The sequence below is a fragment of the Rhinoderma darwinii genome, chromosome 5 (genome assembly GCF_050947455.1).
Source record: "Rhinoderma darwinii isolate aRhiDar2 chromosome 5, aRhiDar2.hap1, whole genome shotgun sequence".
NCBI classification, from domain to species: Eukaryota; Metazoa; Chordata; class Amphibia; order Anura; family Rhinodermatidae; genus Rhinoderma; species Rhinoderma darwinii.
Genome location: NC_134691.1, coordinates 305,383,242 through 305,403,800, shown reverse-complemented (window position 1 = coordinate 305,403,800; position 20,559 = coordinate 305,383,242). Strand labels below are relative to the sequence as shown.

The following is a 20,559-nucleotide window of genomic DNA, read 5'->3' as shown; positions in this document are numbered from 1 at the left end:
ACATAGGACAGCCTCAGGGGACGCATGCGGCCCGCTGGCCCCGTGCTTGAGACCCCTGCTGTAGACTTTGGAGCCAGTTAAATCACTCCAGGAGCTATTTGTATGTTTTCTCGTAGCCATACAAGAACTTCCATAGACCTCAACAGAGAGGGGGCAGCCCTTTCGGGCAGAGCATCCGCAGCAATAGAAAGAAAAAGCCGTTTATACATACCCCGCCGTTGTCTTGGTGACGCGTCCCTCTTTTGACATCCAGTCCGACCACCCTGGATGACGCGGCTGTCCATCTGACCGCTGCAGCCTGTGATTGGCTGCAGCAGTCACATGGGATGAAACGTCATCCCAGGAGGCCGGACTTGAGGAAGAATCAGGGAGTTCTGGGTAAGTATGAACTTATTTTTTGAAGGTTTTTGAAGGAAACTTATATCAATATTCTGAGCGCCGCGCATGGTACCCACTGTCCAGCGGTAGTCACTGTCCAGGGTGCTGAAAGAGTTACTGCCGATCAGTGCAGCCCCTTCTCTCTATCCAGCACTTAACTCTTTCAGCACCCTGGACAGTGACTACCGCTGGACAGTGAGTACCATGCCAAGAGAAAAACGGAAATGTACACGGAGTACACACGGGAACCACACTGATCCAATCACGGACACACGGATCCGTGAAAAACGGCCGTGAAAATGATGATGGAAGTGTGCATGAGGCCTTAGAGTGTCAGCGGATTAGAGTGTCAGTATTAATATCAAGGCATATACATTGGACAGTTAAATTTTGGCATCTAATGAGAAAAGAAAATGTTGTGTTTTAGGTCCTGCCAAGCTTCCTTGCCCCCTACCTTGCTGCCTTCAGTTATTCAATCCTGCCTTAAACTAAAGATCTCAGTAATCTGAGAAAGACTGGTTGATAAGCACATGTTGCCTAACAACACAGTGCCTCAATTTTACCCAAGGTGCGTCTTTAAAAAGTATTCCCATCTGGGACAATTGCAGTATAGTGTATTCACAGGTTCTGACATAAATGTCTAATAGGTGGGGGTTCCATCTCTGAGACCCTCATTTATCAGGCGCAGTCGAGCAGATCTCTCCATTGTAGTTTATGGGAGTTGACAACATCATTGAAAATATCTGTATTTGTAAGGTAGTGTATCTCTAGCAACCAGACTGTCAGACAAAACTGGATTGGCACTGTGCTGACAACAGAGAACAGTGCTTGGCAGCAGTCATGACATGCCATTCCTCTGCAGTATTTATCACACCATATATATGACCTTTATGTGACTTCAGGAGCCTTTACTCCAATTGTATGTAGAAAAATAACAAGACCCTTTAAATGACAATGCTCCTAACTTCAAAAATCTACTGAGTTTATTATTTTACAATGGATGAAAACATCTGTACCTTTTGGCATTTTCTGCAAACATTTGCCCCGGCAGGCGCAGGTTTAATGCTTGATTTTCTTTTGTCATTTTGTCAAAAGTAATTAAGTTGTCATCATTATTCAGAAAGTTACAGGAAAGATTTGTAAAACACTGGAACTTTACTAACAAAGTATTTCTGTGAGAAACAAGTGAAATGTGTTGGTTAAGGTTGGTCAGACCTCTTTAGTAATTTGGTGACATTAACACGTTATTAGGGGAAAGTTTTTCTTGCTCACTATGAGGGATTTACCAGTGTTAACAGCAATAATAATACGAATATAAAAGAAATGGTCAATTGTAATGATAGATGAGCTGATCACAAGGAAGAGGGAAAGTATATCACACATGTACATGATATAATCTCCCAGCAATGATTGTCTGTCTGTCTATCTATCTAACAAAGATCTATCTATCTATCTATCTATCAAAGATCTATCTATCTATCTCATATCTATCTCTGAGAGGTTTTTTATTAAAAAAATAATAAAAAAAATCACTATTGTTTTCAACGGGCTTGGCATTCTTTGGCCAAGTATTGGAATCCCCGTAGTTCCCCTAGTACAGTAAGACACAACTATAAAAAAAACACAGCTGTATCCTTCTGATGCAGATGGCATTTGATGTCAGCTCCGTTAACTTTTCCATCTGGTGGCTGCTCACATCTATCTTCCATATCAGAGAGAAGATGAGCGGTACACAGTGCGAGTGCAGGGTCAGGTTTGTACTTATGGTGCAGTGTGTGTGTGACTGTCAGTAATGGTGGCTCTGTCTGACTGGCACTAAATGTGGAGAACTGTGGGCCTGGCACTGTTCTAGAGGTACTGTGTTACTGGAACTGGTATGAGGGCACTGTGTAGGTAGCATTATTATGGGAGACACTCAGCGCTTCAGTTTTACTACAGCATGGTTCTTTGAAAGAGTATTCCCATCTGAGACATTTATGGCATATCTACAGGGTATGTCATCAATGTCTAATAGATGGGGGTTCCATGTCTGAAACCCCCATTTATTAGGCACTTTAGAGAAAGGGGAGACAAGATGGATAGGTGGGTGCATGCATGCGGATCTCTTCAATGTAGTTCATGGGAGATGAAAAATGCCCTGCTATTTTTGTAATACCTATGAACCACAAGGGAGATACACGCGGCCACCTAATCCTCCTCTCTGCAGTGTGAACTCCCACCTATCAGACGTATATTATTGATATAAATAAATGTCTCAGATAGAGAGTGGTTCATTCTTACAATGAGGCCCTCAAACTAGAAAAAGTTGCACACTTCTGACCTATCTAGAAAAATAGTATACACTGATATAGAAAAGTTAACAAATAATGACTTACCCAATGTTAGTTTTGGACCAAATGGATCAAGAACATATTCCTCCTCGGTAGGATTGATGGCAGCTTTTTCTGCCTTCTGTTTCCTCTTAATTCCCGTATCAACAACAGGTTTGACCATTTTTATGTCCACAGTTCGGGACGCCAACTTCTTTACTCTCCTGATTACTTTACAAGGGTCAGCTAATGAGAGATGCTGAAGTTGGAGATTTTGTAAAATATGATCCTGTAACGCTACGGCGGTCAGAATTACTGGCTGTCGACTTCTCTCTTGATTCTAAAACACACAAATAAATAAATGATATATAAACATTAGCAAAAAACAAACAAACAAACAAACAAGAAAATAATTCTTCTATACCTTTGGCTAAAATAACTGAGAGCCCCCGGACAGCTGATCGAGGGCACTGCTGTGGGCAAAGTGTCTGTAATGTTAGGCTTTATGCACACAACCGTTGTTTTCGTCAGTGTACTCTCCTTTTTTTAACGGATAGCACACTGACCCATTAATTTCTATGGCCACATACACACTACCGTGTTTTTCATGGATCTGTGTGGGGGACGTGGCCGCAAAACTCAGAAGGTCCTATCCCTGTCCGCGTTTGCGGCTCAGTCTTGCCCATTTACATGTATGGCGACATGAAAACCACAGATGCCATCTGTGTGCTGTCCTTATGTCGTCCGTGTTTTGCGGATGAGTTGCAGGGCGATGGGGATCATGTGACCTTTTTAGAAGTTTGGAGAAGCTATTGACATAATTTCCTGCCTTCCATTTTTTTTGCGGATCCGTGAATACGGATGACATACGGATGCAGTACAGACAGTGTTTGCGGACATATGGAATAAATGCACAGAACCGCAAAAACGGACAACGGATCCATTGTTTACAGGCTGCAAAATACAGTCAAGTGCATGTAGCCTTATTGATATATAATACATGATAACATGTTGCCCCTTAAGGGGGTTTTACACGTGATGGTTATCGGGCAGACGAGCGTTCATATAACGCTCGTTGCCGATAATTGCCCTGTGTAAAAAGGGCAGCGATCAGCAGATGAATAAGCAAACGCTCGATCGTCTCCTGGTCGTATCGTTTTAAAAAAGTAAAACATTATCATTGTCGGCAGCACTTCTCCCTGTGTAAACAGGGAGACGCGCTGCCGACATGATAATAATGTATGGGGACGAGCGATCGGAGTAACGACCGCTCGTCCCCATCCAAAGCTTCGTGTGACAGGAACAAGCGAGCGACGATCAACGATATCTCTATGATTGGCGCTCGCTGCACCGGCCGAGAGTCGGCCGGTGTAAAAGGGCCTGTAGAGAAGCTCAAGAGAACCCCTTTAAATGAAAGCCCAACTACATCAGAAAGACTAAAGCAGTACACTAGCTTTCCTACCAGAAGGTCTTGAAATCCCCAAAGTGTTTTTTAAAAAAAATGTACCATTGGATTCTGATTGATCACTTAAAGGCCCAGTCACCCTATGATAACACAGACAAGAACAAGAAGTGTTGTCATGGGGATACAGGTAGAGAAGCTCTTTCATATAGGAGCCCAGAATCTTCAACCTCTGATGACTCGAGACAAAAATGTGATATAAAATTAATGAAATTCTGGTAGTATTCCTTTTTAAAAACTGATACAATGTCTAACATAAAAGAACACGTAGAAGGTAGAAGAAATTATTAGCTGAGAGCTCCAGAGATGTAGAGCTTTCCAAAAGACTATAGACACATTATTCAAATAAAGTTGAGTATGGAGGCAAATAGTATTATACTGATTATTATCTCTAAATGAACAGGGGCCGGGAAAAGTAAGAAACTCTTCAACCCTTGTAAAAAATAGCAGACATAAAGCGCCACAAAGTGTCATCATTGTAAATGAATATTGACATGTGTGGGAGTGATTTTATTGTGAAATATACCTTTGAAGCTTTTGTTACATTTGAAACTGAAACAGATGCTCTGCTAGGCCTTGAACTTAAATGATGAGCCATTCCGTGTCCAAAAGAGGAGAGAACCTGCAGCAAAAGAAAACATTACACAATGCAAACTTACTTTGTACTACAGTCAATGATTAACAATATGTTTCCCATGCAATAAAACCCGAAAGATAATTATAGCGCATGAATATAATATAAGACAACAGGGCATGACACAAAAATCATAGGGTCACATAGCAACATTCAAAATGGGCCTTAGTTCCCACTGAGAGTTCTGCCAAAGTTAACGTCCACCATTTAATTTTTAGGTCCTGTTCCTTTTATGATACATTCATATAGAGGAGCTCTGTTTTCCTGACTATAAATTACATAATTCTGACTACATACAACCACCACTAGGGGGAGCTAACTGCATATGGATTTATACAGCTAGTGTAGAACTCAATGGGGGCTATGTTGATTTGTATGAAGTGAGCTCCCACTAATGGCAGCTGCAGGTAGCCACTATGACAGCGTCAGCAGGGAAAGCAGCTCAGTACTGGGCCCCCTCTCCCACCGCGCACCCCAATATATCCTTATTAAAGAGTTTTTCAATCTCCAATTGCTGGCCTAACCGATCACGCATTGACGACCTATCTCAGACTATAAAACAATTTAGCAAATTCAAATTTCACTTACACTAAGCAAGTCTTCCTGACAACTGACATGTCCTCTTGATACCAAAAGGTAACATTTTAAAGCGATGTAAACCTTCGATAACATTGTAAGGTATGTATGTATTTTGTGATAACAAGCACTTTTCTAATATACTTTTATTAAAAATTCAGTGAGCAGTGTACCTTCTATGATATCACAAAGATTAGTTTATTTAAATTTATTACACATTTAAACAAACATAACCCCCCTACAAGTATATACTCCAAACATATAAAAAGTAATAAAATCAGCCAGGTGCAGCACCATTTTAGTCATTAATCATAGTTATTAGTAACAATTATTCACAGATAGCAATAGTATACCAACATGTGCATCAATTAAATAGTATAATTAGATATCCATTATGCTCGTAATAGACCCGCATGCACGTCAGTTTAAATAGTATGATTGGATATCAGTTATGCTCGTTTATATGGTACACAGTATCATGGTCCCTATTAATACAAACATGTATAGGTCAACATACCTGTGGAGGACATAATGGTGATATGAATCTAGCACCTGGAAACAGAGCACCTCGACGCGCGTTTCGCAAACTTCGTCAGGAGGTGTGTACCTCCTGTGTACCTCTGACACCTCATCTAAACCCAAATACTCAGACACACAGGAGCTGCTGTCAGCCGAGCCGTTAGTCCAACTCACTGACAGTTTTGGCCGGCAGCGGCATTCTACAGCTTCTATGTACAGTGGATACATAGAAGCTGCAGAACAGAAACAAAAAAACATTTTTAATAAAAGTATTTTAGAAAAGTGATAATTTTCATAAAAAAACAGAGTACATTACATTAAAAAAAGGTATCAAAGGTTTCCATAGCCTTTAAAGAGGCTATACATTCTGGACAATAATCTGGGACATTTGCACACCAGTATACGCTGTATGACCTGCAATAACTCAAAGAAAAGGTTGAAATGCTGCATAATAGTAAAGGTTATTTATGGACGTTCTTTCCACCCCAACTCCAGGGATAGAAACTCACGTCGGCCCCTCTTGAAGTATGTCACCCCTTACTGTACCCTCATTTATCTCACTAGCTGTAGATGTGACGTCAGCTTGGGTCCATCCGCTTTCCATCCGCTCTGATGATAAACATATGTATTATTATAGTTCTACCAGTTCAACACATGAAAACCATGTTATGTCAGGTTTTCGTTCTCCCCGGGGTAAAGAGATACAATTAAAGGCATGTTCATCGTTAAACGTCCTTCTACAATTTATTTGTAATTATCTGCATAAACCGTTGTGTTAATACATTGCTTTACTGACTTTTTACTAATTTTAAGTTACAGCCTGGATACAGTCTGCTGAAATTCAATGGAAACTGACCATAAGCTTGTGGTCAAACAGCTGACAACTGGGTGTTGCCATTCCCTTTAAGGGTGTGATTCTACGTAGTGGCATCCGCATATGGACAAAACCGGCTCACTTGCTGTGGCCAATGGTTTGGACACTGCTGCGTGGGACCGTACCCTAACTGTGTCAGACTGTGTAGGGACATACCTTATTGACAGAGGAACACCACAATGCAGGGTCTAAAGAAAAGATCTTTCAGAGTTGTTATTTCAAGAGAAATACAAGTATTTTCTAAAATCGACATGTCAGGGGAGCTGACCTCTTTAACTAAGCAGTAAAGCTGTCCATACACAACAGCTATTTTACCAGACTTCCCTAGCCAAGCGTGAATGTTTTCTCTGGAAGAAACCCACTGCCAGACTCCTCTGGCAGCGGCTTATCTAATAACCAACAAAAGTATCGGGCATGTTGAAATTCAACATGCCCAACCCTTCCCTCCACCGACATCGAGGAAGAGTCGGGACACCGCCATGCACATTAAATGGTCGGCTGGTCCTGCCGAAATCAGCAGGGTGAGCCGATATTCATCTAAAGTCTTTAGCCAGCTTAAGACTGTTTACAGTTAGTTTTTTCTCCTATCTTTAATGTATACATAATAAAATAAACGCAGAATATAAATTATTAACTTATGCAACTGTATGCCATATAGTGGCATATACACTCCTCAACATTGAAATTGCAACACCAAGAAGGAAAAGTTTTGGAATTGTGGAGATCACAGGGTCGATAGACATGTTAATGATATGCAAATGATAAAAAAATGGAAGACCAAATATTCCAAACATCTTGATTTATTCAGTATCGAGTATGAGCGCCACGCGCAGAAATACACGCACTTACATGCCTTGGCAAGATGTCAATGAGGTTATTAATGGTTGTCTGAGGAATGTTATGCCACACTGAATGCACTTGGGTATGCAAATCATCAAGATTGGCTGCTGGCAGCTCCCTTTGTAATTGCCGACCAATGACGTCCCAGATGTGCTCGATGCGAGACAAGTCCAGGGACGCTGCAGGCCATGGTAGCAGGTTTAAGTCATGCAGGCTGCTCACAGTAACACGAGCAACATGCGGCCTGGCGTTTCCCTGTTGAAGAACGGCTTCTGGGACACTTTGGAGGAATGGCCGTACCACTGGTTCCACAACCAAATTAACGCCATGCTGTTAGTGTACCTGAAATGAAGACTAAAGGGGGCCGGCTACTATACATTACGCTACCACACACCATAATCCTGGGAATAGGACCGGTGTGACGTTCCCTTGCGATTGTCTCTTCATGGCGTTGCCCGATGGTCTCCAGAGAGATCTCCGGCTGTCATTGCATGGGAGACAAAAGCGGGAGTCATCGGTGGAATGGATAGACCTCCATTCCAGCGTCCATTGCCATCTGGCTGTGCACCATGATAGTTTTTGAGAGCGGTGGCATGTGGTCAATGGAACACCTGTAGCTGGACATATGGCTTGTAGCCCAATGTTGTGCAAACGCCTTCTGATGGTTTGTGTCAACACTGGTTGCCGCCCTAGGCTTGGGATGGGACGTCCAATTTCACGTGCAGTACAGAATGGATCACTACTAGTCATTCTTCCAAAAAGGCGATCCATCCCTGCAGAGGTTGGTCTCCGTGCACCTCTTGCTGTCATTCCCATTTGTTGTTTTTCTCCCAACCTCCGGGACACACAATGTTGAACAGTACTGACATCTTGGTCTAGGCCCGTAGCGATCTGCCGGAGTGATAAACCAAGGTCTCTCGTCGACGAACAGGAGGCATCACACCATCATCCCACACCACTTGATCCGATTTTTGATGTGGCTAAAAAACTTTGCTTTCAATCTGGCTTTTTTGTTCCTCCCACATGCCACAGATTGGAGCTCGGTGCTCGAAAATGTCATCATTTGCAGATCTCAGCGACACCTGCTACTTCCTCGATTTGCATAACCTTACGGCTTGCCCTTCGTGGTGTTGTAATTTCAATGTTGAGAAGTGTATTATCCTTTGACTCGCATTGTGAAAAATTGCATACCATGCAGCATTTCCCAACGGCATCGGGGATTAAAGCTATTTTATGTGTATGTCCAGCCTTACGTGTTCCCTTACATCAGTGTAAAGATTATACTGCTCAGAATACACACTCTGTACAGAAATTGAGCTAGCAAGGAATGCTGGGAGATTTCAACTCTGAAGCTAACCAGATTATTAATGCAGCTCTGGGCTATAAAGCCACATTTAGACGTAGAATTGCTGAATATGCAACGAAAATCCACATTAATTTACTGTACAATACAGTAAACCCCAGACGAAGGCTCCAGGGCTGAAACGCGCGTCGGGGTTGATGCCAGACAGTGCTGACTTTGACATGGGTAAGGTGCTCTATTTTAGAGCTATTCACATGTAGGCTTTATCTTGCCTCCTTTGCTGTCATTTCTGTATACACACTCATTGGTGTATATTCATTTGGGTGTAATTGGTGTAAATTGGACTCCTGCATCTAGTCGTGACTAAAATGTGCCACTTACTTGTGGTCTTTACCTATTAATCTGTATCCAGGACATTATGCATCACAGCTCCATCTTACACTATTCATAATATTTAAATATTTATTTATACAGTGTCATTCAGGTTTTCATTTTTCTATTTTATGATCCAATATTGCATGTATCATTGTCTGGCATCCTTCTCATACTGTGGTTATCATCTTTAACTTTTAATGTGTTTTTTGTTATTTGTCTCAATAAAAACTTTCAACTCTTTATCAACCTTCGGTGTGTCAGACTCCGTCCTTTAGGTTTATAACTGTACAATACATGTTGATGGGGCTTTCAAAACCACATCCAAGCAAATCATCGAATTCAGAGCATGGTGCAGATTTTGAAATACACATCATGCCCATTCTTCGCGTTAAAAATTGCGACTTTTTGCCAATTTACGCCTCCCTCTGCATTTTTGTAAAAGAGGCTCAATAAATGTAAATGTGGCCACGGCAGCCCGACAAATTTATTATAATTTTACGTTACAAAAAAACCTGGTGTAAATTATAGCGGAAATCTACGCCGACTCCTAGATGGCATCCATTTCACTCTGTGGGACATAGCAAGGTAGAGGCCTGTACCTACAACGGATGACCATTATTTAGCCCGCACAGGTGAACGCCGTAAAAAATAAAAAAATTAAAATTCCAGAATTGCAGTTTTTTTAGGTACAAAATATGTAATACAAAGAGAACAAAAAGTCTCATGTAGATACTAAACTACAGCTCGCCCCGCAAAAAATAAGTTAGAGAAAAGTTATGGCTCTCAGAATGTGGCGACAAAACTAAAATTTTATTTTTAACAATCAGTTTTTTACTTGTCAAAGTAATAAAACATAGAAAAAAAACGATATAAATGTAACCCCTTCCCTCTTTGGCCACTTTTGACCTTCCTGACAGAGCTTCATTTTTCAAATCTGACATGTTTCACTTTATGTGGTAATAACTCCGGAATGCTTTTACCTATCCAAGCGATTCTGGGATTGTTTTCTCGTGACACATTGGACTTTATGTTACTGGCAAAATTTGGCCGATACATTCAGTATTTAATTGTGAAAAACACCAACATTTAGCGAAAAATTGCAAAAATTTGCATTTTTCTCAATTTAAATGTATCTGCTTGTAAGACAGGCAGTTATACCACACAAAAATGTTGCTAACTAACATCCCCCATATGTCTACTTTAGATTGGCATCGTTTTTTGAACATCATTTTATTTTTCTAGGGCGTTACAAGGCTTAGAACTTTAGCAGCAATTTCTCACATTTTCAAGAAAATGTCAAAATGCTATTTTTACAGGGGCCAGTTCAGTTGTGAAGTGGCTTTGAGGGCCTTAGATATTAGAAACCCCCAATAAGTCACCCCATTTTAAAAATTGCACCCCTCAAAGTATTCAAGACAGCATTTAGAATGTTTCTTAACCCTTTAGACATTGCGCAGGAATTAAGGCAAAGTAGAGGTGAAATTTACAAAGTTCATTATTTTTTTCCAGAAATTCATTTTGAATCAATTTTTTTTGTACCACAGAATGTTTTACCCAAGAAATGCAACTCAATATTTATTGCCCAGGTTCTGCAGTTTTAGGAAATATCCCACATGTGGCTGTAGTGCGCTACTGGACTGAAGCACCGGCCTCAGAAGCAAAGGAGCACCTGGTGGATTTTGGGCCTCCTTTTTATTAGAATATATTTTAGGCACAATGTCAGCTTTGAACAGGTCTAGTGGAACTAAAACAGTGGAAACCCCCCAAAAGTGACCCCATTTGGGAAACTACACCCCTCGAGGAATTTATCTAGGGGTGTAGCAAGCATTTTGACCGGCCAGTTTTTTTGCAAACATTTTTGGAACTAGGCCATGAAAATGAAAATCTACATTTTTTTCAAATAAAATGTAGGTTTAGCTAATTTTTTTTCATTTCCAAAAGAACTAAAGTAGAAAAAGCACCACAACATTTGTAGAGCAATTTCTCCTGAGTAAAACAATACCCCACATGTGGTAATAAACTGTTGTTTGGACACACGGCAGGGATTAGAATGGAAAGAGTGCCATTTGGCTCTTGGAGCTCAAATTTAGAAGGAATGGTTTGTGGAGGCCATGTCACATTTGCAAAGCCCCTGAGGTGACAAAACAGTGGAAACCCCCAACAAGTGACCCCATTTTGGAAACTATACCCCTTGAGGAAATTATCTAGGGGTATAGTGAGCAGTTTGACCCCACAGGTGTTTTACAGAACTTATTGTAAGCAGGCCGTAAAAATGAAAATCTAAATTTTTTCAAAGAAAATGTAGGTATAGGTATTTTCTTTTCATTTCCACAAGGACTGAAGGAGAAAAAGCACCATAACATTTGTAAAGCAACTTCTCCCGAGTAAAACAATACCCCACATGTGGTCACAAACATCTGTTTGGACACACGGTAGGGCTCAGAATGGAACTAGCACCATTTGGATTTTGGAATGGTTTCTGGCCGCCATGTCACATTTGCTGAGCCCCTGTAGTACTAGTAAAGTGGAAACACCCCAAAAGTGACTCCATTTGGGAAACTGCACCCCCTAAGGAATCATCTAGGGGTATAGTGAAAATTTTGATCCCAAAGGTTTTTTGCTGAATTAATTAGAATTAAGCCATGAAAATGAAAAATAATTTTTTTTCCCAACAAGATGTAGTTTTAGATACACATTTTTCATTTTTACAAGGAATAGAGAAGAAAAAGCACCCCAACATTTGTAAAGTAATTTCTCCCGAGTACGGTAACATCCCATATGTGGTTATAATCAGCTGTTTACATATATGGGAGCATTCAGAAGAAAAGGAGCGGTATTTATCTTTTGGAGCGTAGATTTTGCTGGAATGGTTTGCGAACGCCATGTTGCATTTGCAAAACCCCTGATGTACCAAACAAAAGTGACCCCGTTTTAGAAACTACACCCCTAAAGGCATTTATCAAGGGGTGTAGTGAGAATTTAGACTCCACAGGTGTTTTTCAGAAATGAATAAGCAGTGGATTGTGCAAAGTGAAAATTGCAATTTCTCCACTGATCTGCCCATTCACCGCACAAGATATTATGCCCCTAGAGAAACTTACCCCATAAATTGTTAAGCGGGTTCTCCCGGGTATGGTAATGCCTTACTTGTGGCCATAAATTGCTGTTTGGGCACACTGTACGGCTAAGAAGGGAAAGACCGCCATTTTGAGCATGGATTTTGCTTGGTAATAGTTCTGTTTGGGGTTTTGCTGGTATTTCCGTTTATAATGTGGTGGCATATGTAATCTGTGCGGAGTACATCAGGCTATATGTAATCTGTGCGGAGTATATCAGGGGTATATGTAATCTGTGCGGAGTACATCAGGGTATATGTAATCTGTGCGGAGTACATCAGGGTATATGTAATCTGTGCGGAGTACATCAGTGTATATGTAATCTGTGCGGAGAACATCAGGGGTATATGTAATCTGTGCGGAGTACATCAGGGGTATATGTAATCTGTGCGGGGTACATCAGGGCATAATAAGAGGGTATAATAATGGGGTAAATAATACAATTATCCATAGAAGTGTGTTACGCTGTGAAGCGATCCGTTATGCACAGGCCGGTGTCACACTGATAAACAGTTTTCTTTCTTATCCCCCTTTTGTAACGCTCTGCACCTTTTGGGGACTTTTTCTCCTTCGTAGTTTGGGAAATATTGCTGGGAAAGTTTTGCGCTGGTATAATACGGGCGCCCTCGCTTCCAGCGGATGTGCTGTGTCCATTCCCTTTCCTAGTTCCTAAATACTAGGGCCCTGAAACTGAAGGAATGTTCCCCTCCGGCCTGCGCATTGAGATGTTTTTTCATCACCGCATTACTAGTGCCGTAACTTTTTTGTTTTTCAGTTGATTGAGCGGTGTGTGGGCTTGTTTTTTGCGAGACGGGCTGTAGATTTTATTGGTACCATTTTAGAACACATACGACTTTTTGATCACTTTTTATTTCATTTTTTGGTAAAGGAAATGACCAAAAACAAGCAATTCTGGAATAGTTTTTTATTGGGTTTTTTATCGGCATCCACAGTGTGCCCTAAATTACGTTAGCTTTTTTCTGCGGGTCGATATGATTACGGCGATACCAAATTTATATAGTTTTTTTAATGTATTGCGGCTTTTGCACAATAAAATCACTTTTTTTATAAAATCATTTGTTTTCTGTGTCGCCATATTCTAAGACCCATAACTTTTTTATTTTTGCGTGCACGAAACTGTGTCAGGGATTATTTTTTGCGGGACGGATTGTCGTCTTTATTAGTACTATTTTGGAGTAAATGTGACTTTTTGATCACTTTTTATAGCATTTTTTGGAAGGAGATGTGACCTAAAAACAAAGATTCTGGCGCTGTTTTTCATGTTTTTTTTTTACCGCGTTCACCGTGCGGGATAAATTACATAATAGTTTTGTAGTTTGGGTCGTTACGGACGCGGCGATACCAATTATGTATAGTTTTTTTTATTTTTACGTTTTTTCCCATAATAAAAGACTTACTATGGGAAAAAAGTCAGTTTAGCTTTATTTTTATTTGAAATGTGTGTGTTTTTATTGTTTTACCACATTTTTATTATCTTTTTTTAACTTTTCTGACTTGTCCCACTAGGGGACATGAGGGCCTGATGCCCCGATCGCTACTCTAATACACTGCACTACATACGTAGTGCAGTGTATTAGCGCTGTCAGTTATTCACTGACAGCAAGCCTATGAGGACACGCCGCAGGCGGGTCCTCATCGGCTCCCGTACAAGGCAGACTCGGACGCCATTTTCTGGCGTCCGATTGCCACAGCAACCCAGCGATTGCACCACTGGGTTGCCGGTCGGGTTGCCGGTCTATTGAGCGCAGCATCTGAGGGGTTAATCTGCCGGATCGGAGAATAGCTCCGGTCCTGGCAGTTACAGGAGGGTGCCAGCTGTATAATACAGCTGTCACCCCGCAGTGATGGTGCCGGCTCTGCTTCTGAGCCCGCACCATCACTGCGCCGTACATATACGGCGCTTTGCGGGAAGCACCTCCCGACAGCGCCGTATATATACGGCGGATGTCGGGAAGGGGTTAATATTGCCGTCATGTTATTGACCCGCAGAATAAAGTTAACATGCCATTTTTACTGCACGGTGAACGCCGTAAAAACTAAACCCCCCCAAAAGATTGAGAGGAATTTCTGTTTATTTTCTATTCCAACCCACAAATAATTTTTCCCCAGTTTCCTTCTAAATTATGTGGTACAATAAATGGTACCTTGAAAATCTACAAATCGTCCCGCAAAACAACAAGCCCTCATACAGCAATATTGGTGGAAAAATAAAAAAAGTTACGCTTTTATAGTTGGTGGGAAGGAAAGAACGAAAGTGAAAATCCGAAAAATGGCTGCGGCGGGAAGAGGTTAAAGAGAATCAGTCAGCAGTTTTGAGCCCTCAACATGGCTAACTGCGCTATAAGGAGGAGGGGGAAGGCAATGTAACGACACCTGTTGTGTCAGTCATGCAGGTTGCATGACCAAGGAATCAACGTTTAATGCCCCTGCCGCTGTGGTCACAAGTGCCACTCTCTGCTCTGAGTAACGAGCCGTCCAATCAGGAGACTGCTAGAGCCGTCACTAAGAGCAGAGGGGCAAGAATGGAGTGTCAGCGTTTGTTCGCTGCGTACAAAACACGACAGGTTCAATATCTTCGCGTATTTCGCGCATCACGCACCCATTGAAGTCAATGGGTGCGTGAAAACCACGCAGGTCGCACGGAAGCACTCCCGTGCGAACCGACTGAAACAGCGCACCAGCTGTCAAAAGGATGAATGTAACCAGAAAAGCACCACGTGCTTTTCTGTTTCCAAACATCCAAATGGAGTGTCTTTGAGATGAGCGAACCCGGACAATCGAACCGAACTTCACCGGGTTCGGCCGAACTCGTTTTGGCCGAACTCGGCAAAAAACTTTTCCGGTACGCGACGTCAGGAGATAGTCACTGTCTAGGGTGCTGAAAGAGTTAAACTGTTTCAGCACCATGGACAGTGACTATCGATCCCAATAAACATGAACCTGTAAAAAAAAACGAAGTTCTGACTTACCGATAACTCCCGGTTCTTCCTCCAGTCTGACCTCCCGGGATGACAATTCAGTCCAAGTGACAGCTCCAGCCAATCACAGGCCAAGCACAGGCTGCAGCGGTCACATGGACTGCCGCGTCATCCAGGGAGGTGGGGCCCGATGTCAAGAGAGGCGCGTCACCAAGGACGCGTCACCAATGACGCGTCATCAAGGCAACGGCCGGGAAGTTCTCGGTAAGTACGAACTTTTTCTTTTTTTTTTAACAGGTTGCTGTATATTGTGTTCGGAATTCACTGTCGAGGGTGCTGAAAGAGTTACTGCCGATCAGTTAGCTCTTTCAGCACCTTGGACAGTGACGGGCGTCGACTAGCCTCATCTCTATGATGGCGGCTGCGCGAAAATCACGCAGCCGCGCATCATACACGGATGACACACGCAGCTGTCAAATGGTGTTTGCGCGCGCAAAAACGCAACGTTCGTCTGAATCTGCCCTTACTGTCAGAGGGACTGTGGCGTCACACTGACAGTTGGAATACGTTACACTACCTAGGTAGAGTAATGTACTCTAGCAGCGATCAGAGCTGCAGGTCAAAAAAAGAAAGTGTAAAAAGTAAAAAAAAGTTAATAAAAATGATTTATAAAAGTGTTAAAATAAAAGTTTTTGTTTTCCTATAAGTCATTCATTGCCCCCGGCAATTGCTCCCGGCGGCAATGCTTTAGTCTGATGCAGCGTAGTGAAAAGACGTATGAATCGGAATAAAGCCCTTTAGTGGCCGCCATGGCAAGGCGTATTGGCAGTCAGTAACGGGTTAATATTATTGTGCTTTGTAGAGATTCGTGGAAAAAAACGTGAGCACTACCGTGAGGCTGGGTTCACACGACCTATTTTCAGATATAAACGAGGCGTATTATGCCTCGTTTTACGTCTGAAAATACGGCTCCAATACGTCGGCAAACATCTGCCCATTCATTTGAATGGGTTTGTCGACGTACTGTGCAGACGACCTGTCATTTACGCGTCGTTTGACAGCTGTCAAACGACGACGCGTAAAATGACTGCCTCAAAAAAGTGCAGGACACTTCTTTGCTACGTAATTTGAGCCGTTCTTCATTGAAGTCAATGAAGAACAGCTCTAAATTACGTCCGTCAATGACGCCTCGCATAAAACCGCGTAAAACCAAGTTCTCGTGTGCACATACCCTGAGGGGAAAAATGGCTGTAAAATACGGTGCTTTTTTTAAGAGAAAACACTCTTATTTTCAGTCGTTTTTAAAGCATCAAACTTTTTTTTATTCTTTTGTTTTGAGACGTTTTTCTATTGGCACAATGAAAAACAGCTCCAAAAAGTCTGCTACTTCTTTTTACGCGCCATTTTGTTACGTGCTGTTTATTCAAACGGCCACGTAAAAAAAACGCCCCGTCTGAATGAAACGCCGTTTTTTTATTTCAATGGGAAGATGTTTGTAGGCGATCAGCTTCTGTTTTTTCAGGCATTTTTGCCCTGAAAACGCCTGAAAACACTGCGTGTGAACATACCCTTAAGGCTATGGCTACATAATTACTTCTGTGCCATTCAAGCTGCAGGATGTGGCATTTGGGTGTCCGGTGTTTTCTGCCCCTTGTTTCTTCGGTGGATGAGATGGGAGCCGGGCATACCTCATAGAGGTCAGTGCTGAAGATCTGGGAGCAGTATATGTCAGGTTCTCTATTCAATTCATGTCAGCGCTGACCCACCCTGTCCCCACTGATGCCATTTTCTGCCCCTGTGACAGGTAGGAAAATGTGCAGAGATGCATGTCTCTGCCTGGCGATACTATACGGACACATTACACGCCTCAATGAAATCACTACAAGAGCCGATACAGAACCGAGCAGGGGACATGAGGAGTATTCCCAAAACCCACCTTTTCTCCAGGCAGCTGCGCGTTTAGGTTGCCTGGCAACCGAAGCCCAGCAGGAAGAGGCGGCCTCCAAACGCTGACCACGGCTAGATCCCGGCAGCCCCGCCCCCTTTGTGTTACGCCGGCTTTTCCTCGCTTCACTGCGCTGTGCCCGCCTGTGTGTTACATCCACAGCATGTAGTGGTGTCTTCCTGTGCTGCTGGAAAATATGGACGTTACTTTAGGTTATTTCCTGCTGCTGTGATAATATGAGTAAAATGCATGTTATTGCTGCATGAGTGGACAAGACTGAAGCATTCTGGGTAGTCATGTCTACACTGTTGGAGCGCGTGTGTAGCGGTAGTGTTCAAGGCGCAATCATTTATTAAAACTGCCTAAAAGTAAAACTGTCTTTGTTTCCAATAAAAACCAATCAGAGATCAGCTCTCATCTTTCTAGAGCAGTTTAAGAAATGAAAGCCGAGCTGTGATCGGTTGCTATGGGCAACAAGGCAGTTTTACGTTTTATACAGTTTTGAAATAAGGCCCTGTCTGCAGGACCGCCCACTTTTATTAACAAAAATAGCAAAGTCTTGAAAAAGTGTCGCAGGCGCTTCATAAAGATGTCACAAACGCTTTGCTTCTTTTTTTTTTTTTTTAAATGTATTTACGCCCTAAAAGTGGTGCAAATACATTGGCCCGCTAAAGCTGAGGTAGGTCAGGAGTCGTGCCCGCGTGATCACTGACATAACTGTACAGAATGGTGCATTTACAGCAATGCAAGCCTCGCACTATTGTTACGTCATGGTGCCGCGTTTTGCCCCATTTTCCACCACTTAATAATAATAGATTTTAACAGACCATCTATGTAATGACGGGGTGAGGAGACAGACAGGTGAGCCCTAATCTACCCGCCACTCAGTCCCTGCCTACTTGCAACGGCCCGTCCTAGGCGACGGCGTACAACTGGGCGACGGTCCCTACGCTCAATAAGTGCACGACAGACAAACAGACAAGGGTACACAGAAGCTAACGGAAATCGGGCAGTTGCCCACGGCAACACAGTGAGCAACAAGAGTAGTGAACGAGCCGAGTCAAACCAGGTGTGCACGAGGTACAAAACGCTGAGCAGGAGCGTAGTCAGTAAAGCCACGTTCAATATGAAGCAAGGTCAATAATCATAGCAGGAGCAGCAGAGCCAGGAAACAGGAAAGAATCACAGGCACTGGAGGAGCAGGAAATGCAGGTATAAATAGACAGAGGGCGGGAGCTAGCTCCGTCTGGCCAGGCTGTGATAGGCTCTCCCACTCCTCAGCCTCCCAGCCTGACTGGTAGAAGATGGAGTCACTCTCTCAGACTTAGGAGCAGGTGCAGACTGATTACCCACGGGCGTCGACACAGAAGCTGTCTGGCAGATCCTTTACAATCTATTTGTTTGATGAAAGTATCTGAAGTGTTTATGAAAGTCTTCTATTACGTTGCTATATTATCACTAGACAGGACAACTATGGATGACGTCATCTTGTAAATTCCTCCTAGGCAGGGTTCACATCTGTCATAAAATGGAAGTTTCGGTTCCATTGCATGACTGACACCAATGGCACCCAACCGAATTTGTTGACTTTAATTGTTTCCATCGGGTTTCAGTCATGATGTTCGTGGTTTTAACGGAAAAAATAGCCTAACATGCTATTCTGTTTTATTTTCAGCATTTTTGACAAGACCTTCGACGGAAGCTTCTAAGGCTCTGTTCACATCTGTGTTGGGGTCCAGTTCTGACATTCCGTCTGAGCTTTCCGTCAGAACGGCTTCCGGCAAAACTACAGGTCCGGTGCACAAAAGAGACAAACGGAAACCAATGGTGATGGAAACGGAAACCTCTGGTTTCCGTCGGTGTCAGTGTGTGTCTGCTCAGGGTCCCGTTCTGACAGTAAGCTCCGACAGAACGTCAGAACGGGATCCCAACGTAGATGTGAACAGAGCCTTACTCCTAATCAGAGACGGATATACCAAATGTGCAACCTGTGCAGCTGCACATGAGCTCTGCAGACAAGGGTGCCCACTGTTACCTCTGCTATGTTAAAAAAACAAATCAATAGTCTTTATTAGACCTGGTTCACATCACGTTAAATGGCCTACATTTCACGTATATGCTGGGAAAAACTCAACGTATCTGTTAAACGTAGGCTGTGACGTATGCCAGTGGCACTCGTCACCATAGACTATAACGGCATACTTTAAATCAGAGGCATTACTAAAGGAGATACAGAGGTTTCGGTTGAAACATAGTGTCCTATGCCATGTTCACATGCTGGAATTTTTGCGGCGTATTCCGCTGCAAAATTCCAACTCCCATTCATTTCAATAGGAGTCGGATGCTTCTTTTTCTCGATAGCTGAAATGGGAGTTAATGGGAGGATGAATCTTCCTGCTGATGGCTGGAATAATTCCGCTGCAGGTTTTGCGGAGGGACCCGCCACGCAAAATCCGCCATGTGAACAGGGCCTTAGACTTACACCCCTGTCATCAAATTAGCTGTAGGAAATCAAAGAGCCCATATACTGTTCTTTGCATGTGGGCCTCTGTTGTTGGTGTCTGTTTCTAAGTAAGCTACTGTCATATCAAAAAAAGTTTTTCTCAGTCAGGTAAGGTGCTGTTACATCACAACTGGGTTTTCATAACTTAACCCCTTAGTGACCAGCCCATTTTAGGCCCTAATGACCAAGCTATTTTATTTGTTTTTCTATAGTCGCATTCAAAGAGCTATAACTTTTTTATTTTTTCGTCTACATAGCTGTATGAGGACTTGTTTTTTGCGGGATTAGTTGTACTTTTTAATAGCACCATTTTAGGGTACATATCATTTTTGTATTAACTTTTATTAACTTTTTTTGGGGGGATTATAAAAAATCCCTGAAATTCCGCCATTGTTCTATGCGTTTTAAATTGATGCCGTTCACTGTGCGGGGTAAATAACATGTTACCTTTATTCTATGGGTCGGTACGATAACGGCGATACCACATATGTATAGGTTTTTTATGTTTTACGACTTTTGCACAATAAAAACACTTTTGAACTAAAATTATTTGTTTTTGCATCGTCGCTTTCCAAGAGCCGTAATTTTTTTATTTTTCCATCAATGTAGTGATTTTTTGGGCTTGTTTTTTGCGGGTCGAGACGTAGATTTGATTGGTACTGTTTTGGGGTGCATGGGACTTATTGATTCATTTTTATTATGACTTTTTTGGGGGGGCAATGGGAAAAAATTACAATTTTGCCATTGTTTTTTGCGTTTTTTTATTACGGTGTTCACCTTGCGGTT

At 42.4% G+C, this 20,559-nt stretch overlaps 1 protein-coding gene across 1 annotated transcript in view; it reads right to left on the bottom strand.

Annotated features, from left to right (window-relative positions):
- Positions 1-17,360, bottom strand: part of RNF32 (ring finger protein 32) — a 43,677-nt gene extending 26,317 nt beyond the window's left edge. Inside the window, exons 1-3 of the mRNA XM_075828701.1 lie at positions 17,262-17,360; positions 4,676-4,771; positions 2,754-3,027 (exon numbers count right to left, since the gene is read on the bottom strand). Of these exons, the coding sequence (XP_075684816.1) occupies positions 2,754-3,027; positions 4,676-4,747 (346 nt within the window). The 5' untranslated portion in view covers positions 4,748-4,771; positions 17,262-17,360. The remainder of the gene's footprint in view (positions 1-2,753; positions 3,028-4,675; positions 4,772-17,261) is intronic.
- Positions 17,361-20,559: the final 3,199 nt, after the last annotated feature.